Here is a 10022-nt window from a genome sequence, read left to right on the forward strand (position 1 = left end):
AGAAATGTCTTGAATTCAAATCTCTCTGTTGAATTTAGATTCCCTTTGATTGGTTGGAGTTCCATGCGAAGAAAAGTATTGGATAGCTTTGATATCTATTGTTGGGATAATTGGTGCCTTAACAGAACCAACATCAGGTAATAGCCTCTATACACATGAAATATATGTGACCGAAGATGCACATAAAACCAACAAATTTTCAGGGTTCTAACCTGAGGAAACTTACAAAATGTTCACAAATCCATCACCATTGTGGACAATCTTTGTCAATTTCAATCACAAATGAATATCAAATAGTCAATACAATCGAGTTAGTAGCCTCTAATCTTATATGCATCTGATCATAAAACAAACTTACAAAAGAGAAACCATGCTGTTTTTCCAGCCAAAGGATCTTCTGCTTGTGCATGGACGTGTGAAGCTAAGCCCAAACATCTCCTTGAGAGCCTCTCCTTGCTCAGAGAACATGATCAGCTTTCCAACAATCATAGCACTCTCCGTAGTATGGTTTATATCACTTGCGTCGCTCCACAAGCAGTTGACCAGTTGTAGCCTCCTCCGCTTTGACCCCAAACTGATGCCCCACTTCTGGTATAGTCTATTTCTCTCCCCTGCTGAGTACCTCTTGTACATGAGCCTCCTTAACATCTCTCTCTCGCGGCGAAGGGCCTTCAAGCTGTCACTCCATACATAACATGTTTTAGTAATGTTCCATACAAAACATGTTTTAGTAAGATGCTGACACACAAATGCTCCGTTTGTTTCAATGGAAAACATTTTCTACGAAATTATTTTTGTAGAAAATGTTTTCTTATGTTTGGTTGCAAATGTGCAAGTGACTGTATTAGTAGTGGTTTTTGTGCTGGTGGTCGTGGCAGTGGTGGTGAAGGTGGGGGTGGAGTTGCGGTAGTGGTGGTGACGGTGGTGGTGGTGATAGTGCAGTAGAATTGATAAGACATATGATTGGAAAACAATTTATGCCTTCCAAAAGTGGAAAATATTTTCTACCCAAAAAGGCTTGTTTTCCATTGATCATGAAAAATATTTTCTATTGATTTTTGTTTTCCGTCATACCAAATGCTAAAATGAGGAAAATGTTTTCTGCGGAAACAAATGGAGCATAAATAAATGCAAGGCAAAAAACAATATCAATGTTGCACAAGAGGAAGTTGGGAAAGCGGGTGGCCATCTTTGAAAGAATCCAAAGAAGACCTTGGTTAGATAGAGAATATAGGCAAGTGAAAGAAAAAGAAAAAAATTAATTTTTTATTTGTTTGTTTAGATAGAGAGTCCTCAAAAGTAATGAATTTAAAGTTTCCTGAACAACTCAAATTAACTTGTTAGTTATGCTTATGATTTCTTGTAAAATATATAGGGAAATTTATTTTTCTCATAGAACTTGACAATGTTTTTTTTTTTTTGATAAATAAATTTTATTACCACAGCATCAAGAAGATGCTAAAAGAATACAAAACGAATCCCGCAAAACGGGGACCTAGCAAACTAAATCATCAATAAAATCTAAGATAACAAATAAATCTGGATTCACCCTTCTCGACACCCAGCTGTACAAAACACCCAAAAACCGAGACTCGAAACATGTAATGGATTGAGCATTTCCTTGACAATGTTTATTTTGTTTCCCTCTTTGCCCATGTTTCTCTCCATAACTCCTTGTTATGTAGTGATTACATTTTTTCATCATTTTCTTGCAAGATTTTCCATCTATTCAAATGCATGCAAGAAAATAAATTTTTATTTCTTTTTCCCTTCTTTCATTTCACTTTCTATCATCTGTTTCTTTCTAAATAAACGGAGCCTGAAAGAAAAATAATGTGGATGCTAGAAAATCAAATGATTTCATTAACATGTATGCATTCAAGATACAGAGAGAGGGTGGACCTTGATGCCAATGTGAGAGTCTGACCATCTTCCCCTACATGATTACCCCGAGACAATGCTTCCTTGAGGAAAGAAAGTCTCCTAAGCTCCACCTCCATGTAAATAGAATCTGTCGGGTCACCTTTGAACAGCAGAAAAAAATATGTTCTATGGACCAATGAAATATTGCAAGATTGCCAAAGTTGAAGAATTTCTTTTTGCCGCCTCTCAAATTCAAGAGGCCAACTTGCAGGACTTTCTGGTGTGTCCTGCATCGGATCTAATCCAACATCCTTGACATTCTTTCCAGAGTTTTCAGCCTTCGGTTCCATCCCCTGAACCTAGCATGCACATAGGAAACCATATCAAATGGAGCACAAGCTTAAAAAAACGCCGACCATTTCAAAGTTACTGAATTACACATGCATTATAGTCATCTAATGACATGGGTCAAGCTAGTAGAAATATTTACATGTATGCTAGCCTAGGTAAACATGCCACACTAAATGAGTAAATGAAAATGATAGCACACAATTTGCTTTCCATTTGCTACATGACATGTCAATACGTAATAAACCCTTAGGCTGTGTTTGGATCAAAGATTTGAGGATGAATTTGTGGGGAAAAGAAAATAGAAACGGAAAAGTGAATAAATAGAAGCTAAATTTTTGTCACATTTCCCTTTCCTTTTCCTTTCCTTCCACAAAACCCTCATCAAATCCTAGATCCCAACACAACCTTAAATTCCTTTCCTTGCACTTGAACCCCCCCAAAATGATAATACAATAATAATAAATAACTACTCCTAAGTAATGATAGGCAAAAGGTTATTGATGTTTTATAAATCGCGGCATACAATAATTGGATGAATATTCTCACAAAAACAAACATTGATGGTTTGCACCAATCAATACATAAAGTTTCATAGCAGAATTGGTGTATAAGGTAAGCCAAATGCCCACTCATTGATCGGAACCAAATTCTCAGAAAGCTATAGACAGTGACCACAAAAAATGACAATATTTCACAGGAGGATATTGAAGCAAAGAAAAGTGGGCGCATTCTAACCTGACAATCAGCAAGTTGCTTTTCATACTCAACCTTGGCCATTTCTTTCAGTCCTGCGACAAAATTATCAATGCTAGGAATTTCCTCATCTGTGGAATTCATGTTCTTCTGAGCTTTTAGCTCATCTATAAAAGCACTTCCAATCGAAGACTGAGAATCATTTCTCGACAACCTTGGAGCATCATAATTTAATTGAGGAAGCATCCTTTGGAATCCTCCTGGTCTTCCAGGAAAGCTTGTCTCAAAACCATTGGGTGGTGTATTATGACTTTCTCGTGCCATGTTGAAGTATGGTGATGACGAGCCAGCCATGAGATTAGCTCTACAACTCCAGCTCCTACTTAACTTCCGACTTCTAGAACTTGAAATACCTGCAGCCTGAGACCAAGGAGACGGGTCATCAGGGTATGGGCTGACTCGAGAATCAATGGTCTTTTGTACATTGCGGATTCTCTGCTCCAATGTCCTATAAGTCAAATTATTTTGAATGTGGCTTACTTCTCTAGGTGGGGTGGATTCCGTTTCCGCATCTTCCACATTGCTACATATGGGCACGGGCGTCAATGCCAACATTCCTTCAGCATCATCAGTTGATAAGGCAAGGGTTTCAGAGATCTTGTCCTTGTTGGATTCATCCATCTCAATACATCGAACTTCCTTGCAGATGTCATCAGGATCTTCTCCACTTCCCAGTGCAAATACCTCACGGCCTTGACACGCACTGGATCTTACAAACTTACCTCTATCTGACAGCAGCGAAGAAGCACCCATGGACACAGAATCATCTTCATCATTCCCTGAAGCTTGATCATTTCCAACCATGAGCAGCAAATCCTCATACCGAGATTCAGCAAGATCTCGTTGCTTAGTTAGCTCCCTCACCTCTTTCTCCAACTGTGTTATAGAAAAACCAGGGACACATTGTAAACGCAACAAGTAACTTTCGTATAAATGGGCCTTTATATGCCAAGTCTTTGTATAAACACATGAAGTCAATCTCAGAATTACAGCTAAATACATGGGTGACTCTAATCATCACATTAAAATGTATTTGTGATTCCACACCTTTACAGTTGAAGGATAAGCAAATGAGACAGGCCTAGGCCAAAGATATGTCCATCCCAAGTTACCCTCACATTGTGAAAGTCCCCAACTATTATTGGTATGATTTATGACATTTTCTTACAGTGAAGTGCTATTCCTGCTCCACATAAGCTCCTCACGCTCCATTGTCGGGTTTAAAATAAATTCAGGTAACAAGATTGCCCATCTAATTGCAAGTTAACCCTCTCCATCTTAATAACCAAACGGAGAACAAAGCACAGTTCAGTGATACAAAATCCCATCATGGTTTGAAGGGCAATGGATGATGGTGGAAGAGTGACAGGCATGTCTGGGATTCGACTGAAAATAGAAGCAATCTTGTCATTTGAACATTTGAAAAAAGAGTGGAGTGTGAGAAGCTTATTAGGCCTAGGCAGCACAAGTAGTGCCAAAATATTTGTCATTTATTCCTTATTATCTAAAAGGAAATTTCACTACTCCATTCCAACAACTTGATTCACACTTGTCAAGCTTCATTAAGTTAATCAGGGCCTATGAGGTGGATGCATTTGGTTACAGCATTTCTGTCTTGGATTTATGAGAGGCAAAAAATATTTGCACGACACCACTAAGTATCATTGTTTAATGACAGGCACCAAGAAAGTCGCTTTGTTAAAAAACTGGAGCTTCTTGAGAGGCTCCAAACGTGTTCCCCCTAGATGTGGAGATGCACAAGGAATAGTGAGAGGACATGCCTTTGGATCTCAAATGGAACAACCTATTCTCTAACATGTTTTGGTGCCATTTATCCACTCATTTCCCTTTACAGTTTTTACAATTTCCTTGGTATTTCAGATTCAACCCCCATTGCTCACCATTTCCAAAGCTTTTATGAGTCCTTTATTATTTTTATATCTCATTGCTTTGCAGAAAACAGTCCCCCCCCCCCCCCCCCCCCCCCCGGCAATCAAGTGTATGATACCTCTTATTTTGGGCAAATAAAAATGTTTAACATTTTAACATGCTTATATTGAGAAATGAGTTAGGACAGTCATAACCTTTTCAATCTGGAGATCTTTCTTTCTCAGTAATGCCGCATGATCACAAGTGGAAGAAGGGGCAGGAGTTCTTAACTCACTCTCCAATCGAGCCACCTCTCTTTGCAATTGCTTCACCAAGGCCTTATCAGACATGACTACGTTAACCTTTGCATTTGTAGTCACTTCTTTTGCACAAGTGGCAAACAAGAGAGTATTTCTAGATTGCTCAACATGGCTTCGTGCAGGGCTCAAAGTGCAAATGATGGCAGTTCTAGCATTGCCTCCCAAACAGGATTGCAGTATGCGTGTTAGCTTAGAGTCTCTGTAATTGACGTGCCCATGTCTTCCATTGCTGCATCCAACAATAACAGCGATTTTACTTGGTTCTCTACATACAATCTAGTCTTGCTGACAGCTAATGACAACCTCTAGCAATGATATATCTATATTTTTCAAGTGCCAATTGGAAGTCAAAAGAGTTAACATGTCAAGAATGGGACGATCAATAAACCTTAGCTTGCGAATAACAGTTCCTAGAGTCAGTAAACTACGGTTGATGTGGCAGCCTTCTTTCAGCCTAGCCCCAACTGATAATGCCTGAGATGCACGCTCACTTCCTGCCAGATCGACAAAATTCTGCAGCAACAAAAACCAAATTTACTTACGGCTACTGACCATTTGCCAAAAAAATTCTAAAATTTATTTGGAGGACACAAACTATCCAAATACATTGATTAGGCAAATTTATGTTCAACAAAGAGTGATCCAAAAGGAAGTTAATTTATCTATACCACACTAGCTGCAAGTGTTGTCGAATTGTCCTTGCCTAAACACTCATGGGAAGAACTTTCAATTGTCTGCAGATATTAAATCCATAAGGGGTAAGTAAAATATTCTAAAGCACTTCAAAAAAATCTTAGCTAATAACTGCACTGAACAGAAAGGGGATGGGAAGGAGCAGCACACCAATCTAAGAATTTGATGAGATCTAGAGCTTGTCTCATTCAAGGTAGTCTCCCCTATCTTTCTTTGAGCTGCAAGAATGCAATTTTATACATAAAGACAAGGCACTATTTCATAATACCTATTACCGCTATTACTATCATGGGATGCCTTTTACCTTCACAAATTGATAGAAGACCCTTGAGATGGCTCCAATCCCTTAGAGTTTCCTCTGTAAGTTTCTCCACGACAGTCCCTTTCTAAAGGAATGACAAATCATAAAAGATTTATATCTATATATAAGTATATATTCAGCGGATGAAACTGAAAATAAATAAATAAATAGACATTTACCTCTGGATCATCTAGGACCCTGAGTGGAAGACTATCCGTGCTAAGGAGATCTCTTACAGCTTCGTTGTAGATCTCCATAGCAGAAAACTTCAAAACAAATGCTCTATCTTCATGCTGGAGATCGTAGAGGGGGGAAAAAGAAAGAATATTACAGTTATATGTGTTTAAAAACAAAGAACATAATGGAATATAAAAATGAAACAGAAAACGACACCAAATAAACATTTTATTTGTTACCCTATGTATATAGTCATAAATGTCTGCTACTGTGTACTCTGTTATTCCAATCATGGTATGTGTCTTTCCACTGCTTGTTTGCCCATATGCAAAAATACTTGCTGAAAGGAAAAATTGTCAAGGTGAAAAACTTTCACTTCATTCAAACAATCAGTAAGATTATGACAAGAGGAAACCAGAACATGAAATTATACTTACAGTTAATACCACTGACCACTGAAAGAGCAATTTCCTTCGTTCCTTGCTCATAAACCTGCCTAGTCGAGCAGTCACCACTAAATACGCCATCTATCCAACATAAAACAACAATAAAAGAAGGTTAAATCAAAATAGGGAGAAAAAAAATGTACATCTTCAAATAGAAATCCTGTGCAATTCTCAAATTATAACAGAAACATCTATTTCCAAAAGTTGTAACTAAATTATGAATACACGAGCCGTCATATAGTACCTAAATGTCCTAACCCAAGTCACTAAATATTTTCTAACAGGTAGAGTGAATTTTGTTTTATACTTGATGACCCGATATGCTCTAGATCAAACCCAAACACCATGAATGCAAAGAAATATTTGAATCCAGAATGAGAACAAATTAAATAGGTAGATGGCCATTTCCTTACCAAATGTATGAGCAGTTGGAAACATGGACCGCTCTTGAAGGCTGTTCCGGAACAAAATGGTAGTCTCGTTGATGCATTCCCAATCTGAGACTTCATTCCTTGCAATCTCCTTCTCACTCAAAGGCCTCAATCTAACCAATACAAGAATCTTCTCCTCACTGCCATCACTCGCCACTCCTTGCATCTCCTCCCACTTGGTCAACTCTTCCCCACCAATTGCCCCCATTTCTCACCCTCCCTCTTTTTTTTCACAAACCCACCTCCATTAATCCAAAAACTTAATAACCCATTATTCAAATAATTAGCACCATTTCACTCACTCTATTGCCTGCTTTCCAATCATGCAAGACAGTTAAGATGTTAACACAAGGTTGTTGGGCTAGCCTTAATAAACAAATCTGAACTTCCCATAATCACATTATCTGCACACAATAATAATAATAATAATAATAATAATAATAATAATAATAATAATAATAATAATAATAATAATGGATAAACTAAACAACCAACAAACTAACCTAAAAGTGCTAATCACTGGTAGTTGAGATAAAGCTATCTTTCTTTGCTTAATATTTGGCAACAACCCTAGAAGCTCCATTTGAAGGTTCAGAGCAGAACAGAAAACTTTCCGGGGACCATCTATGCTTGCAGACGAAGTAACAATGCTTTACAGAATTTCTAAGGTGAAATAACTGTACAGTGGTACAGTAAAAAAATTACAAAATCATGAAACAGTAAACCCAAACCAAACCCAACCAAGCCTTAAGTCCCATCAAATGGGGTCGGCTAAAAATCATGAAACAGTATGGCATTTTAATTATTAAAGTGTATAGACTTTACCTCTGATTTATAAATACTTTTTTCTGTTACCACTGGCCAGCAATTCCCTCAATTTCTAATGGGCTGGTGAAAGCTTGAAATTTTGCAGACATGGTGGTCCCAAACATATGCATACACACACACACGCACACACATATATGTACTTATCTTGTTTTACAGAAAAAATGTGAAATTAAGGGAGAGTTTACCTTCTCTGTCGTTTTCAAAGGATGGTAATGAACTCAGAGTTCAGATAGGGTTTAGATTGAATGGTCAGAAGCTTCTGCTCTACAAATTCCAACCTGTAAATTGGAAAAATCCAAATGAATCAGAATGTAACCGTTAAATTTCCTAGAAAAAGTTTAGATAGAAAACAAAAGAGAGAACTGTGATTTTACGCATTTAAAACAATTTTACCGGAAAATTTGAAGGACAGTATCAGAATTTTTTTTGCAAACCATCCAAATCGAATTCCAAGTAGTGCGTAAATCTTAAAAATTGAAGAAACTTATGGGGAATTTTTGGTAGAAATGCTCCTCCAAATCGAATTATATACACACAGAAATTCAAAATAGTGTGTAAATCTTGATGTTAAAAATAAACCCAGAATTTGAAACTAGAAAATTTAGTGGGTTGTGTGAACTTGAAGCTCACCAGAAAGGTAGTCAAACTTTACGCGTCGAATAAAGTGAATTGTGCTTAAAACAAACAGAGACTAGATAGAACAGTAGAATCGGCCAAAGCTTAACCCTTGTGATAGCTCTCTCTGTGTAATTTTTAGAATCCAAAAATGGAGAGAGAGAGAGAGAGAGAGAGAGAGAGAGAGAGAGAGCATGAACGCAGATCGGCGATGGAGTTGCTGGTGCGTCAACGTCTGAATTTTGTTCTGGTGTGAAGTAACTGAAATTACTGTAACGTCTTTAAAATTACAACTCTCTATCATAATTGTTTACCCAACGTTATTTTAATTAATTTTTTAATTTTTTTTTCTAGAACACTAACCAACAAGTATAAAGAATAGTTAAATTTATGGTAATAATTTTTTTTAATTTTTTTTTTTTGTGGCTATATTAGCTTTCCCCAAACAGTCTCCTCTGTATTTTCAGGTGTAATTCGTTACTTTGGCAAATGTCAATGTTGGAGTTAGTGTAAAAAATATTTTGAAATATGGTAAAAAATTTAAAATGAGTAAAAAGTGTTATCAAATTGATGAAAAGTTTATTGAATTTTACATTTATTTTATTTTTTTCTTATGTTCCTAAGGTATTTGTTAGCAAAATCCTTTTATTATAAATTTGTAATGTCAACTAAGAGAAGACTATGAAGGAAGATGATCCTTTATTTTTGTGAAAAATTCTATTTACCATTCATACTTTTAAAATATATATTTTATTTTATAAATAAAATAACCCTTTAGTATAAAAGATATGTATCATATTCTTCTATCATCTTACATTCTTTTTTTATTTTCTATCTAAAAAATTTGTTTATTCTATTAGAGATTACTTCTATAATATTTGAAATTTTATATGTGTGTATGTATAGTTTATATATCATATTTTTGAATCTTCCGATGATGAAATCTTGGTTCCATCTTTGCTTTTTGTCAATCTATAGTTAACAAGCTAACGAAAATTATCACATGAGTTAAACTTGACATTTTTTCATTTTATTAGTTTCTTCACACTTTTATCAAAATTTTATTTTAGTTCCCACATTTTCACTAAAATCTCACTTTAATCTTTTCACTTTTGATTTGCGTTAATTTCATTAACGATACGTGGATGAGTATGACTTACAATTAAATTGTAAGAAATTGACTATCTAAAAAAAGTAAATTAATAGACTTATTCTGGGTGTGACTCACATCTCATTAATTTTAAATTTATATCACACATATATTTTTAAATTAAATTTCACAATAAAAAGTCGTGATAAATAACATTTTTTTTTCTGTCTCCAATGAATAAGCTAATTAAGCACAATTACCTGATCTAGTCACATAAAATAGCAA

The 10022-nt window shown here is 36.0% G+C and overlaps 1 protein-coding gene across 23 annotated transcripts; it reads right to left on the reverse strand.

Annotated features, from left to right (window-relative positions):
• Positions 1 to 230: 230 nt before the first annotated feature.
• On the reverse strand, positions 231 to 8986 carry LOC114308217 (kinesin-like protein KIN-7E). 23 transcript variants are annotated; one of them, XM_082868325.1, is made up of 15 exons: positions 8663 to 8936; positions 8218 to 8310; positions 7708 to 7881; positions 7187 to 7608; positions 6765 to 6854; positions 6567 to 6667; positions 6330 to 6443; positions 6154 to 6235; positions 6000 to 6067; positions 5825 to 5890; positions 5545 to 5669; positions 5052 to 5385; positions 2950 to 3843; positions 1903 to 2222; positions 231 to 676 (listed from the first exon to the last, which is right to left on the reverse strand). In XM_082868325.1, exons 4-15 carry the CDS (start codon positions 7410 to 7412, stop codon positions 355 to 357), a joined length of 2742 nt encoding a protein of 913 aa, XP_082724451.1. In that variant the 5' UTR covers positions 7413 to 7608; positions 7708 to 7881; positions 8218 to 8310; positions 8663 to 8936; the 3' UTR covers positions 231 to 354. The 23 variants fall into 23 exon arrangements, with proteins under 23 accessions (XP_082724451.1, XP_082724453.1, XP_082724450.1 ...); XM_082868327.1 differs by having other exon boundaries at positions 7187 to 7514; positions 8030 to 8310; positions 8663 to 8906; XM_082868324.1 differs by having other exon boundaries at positions 8030 to 8310; positions 8663 to 8902.
• Between the last annotated feature and the right edge of the window lie 1036 nt (positions 8987 to 10022).

The sequence above is a fragment of the Camellia sinensis genome, chromosome 5, assembly GCF_055761805.1.
Source record: "Camellia sinensis isolate YWXY chromosome 5, ASM5576180v1, whole genome shotgun sequence".
NCBI classification, from domain to species: domain Eukaryota; kingdom Viridiplantae; phylum Streptophyta; class Magnoliopsida; order Ericales; family Theaceae; genus Camellia; species Camellia sinensis.

Bases quoted from the DNA above. Each gene is read 5' to 3' on its own strand.
- LOC114308217 (XM_028253758.2), bottom strand. From the start codon at position 7,412: ATGGGGGCAATTGGTGGGGAAGAGTTGACCAAGTGGGAGGAGATGCAA. The intron at 6,855-7,186 runs GTAAGGAAATGG...TATGTTGGATAG, and splicing joins TCCAACTGCTCATACATTTG to ATGGCGTATTTAGTGGTGAC. The intron at 6,668-6,764 runs GTAAGTATAATT...TTTTCCTTTCAG, and splicing joins AGTGGTCAGTGGTATTAACT to CAAGTATTTTTGCATATGGG.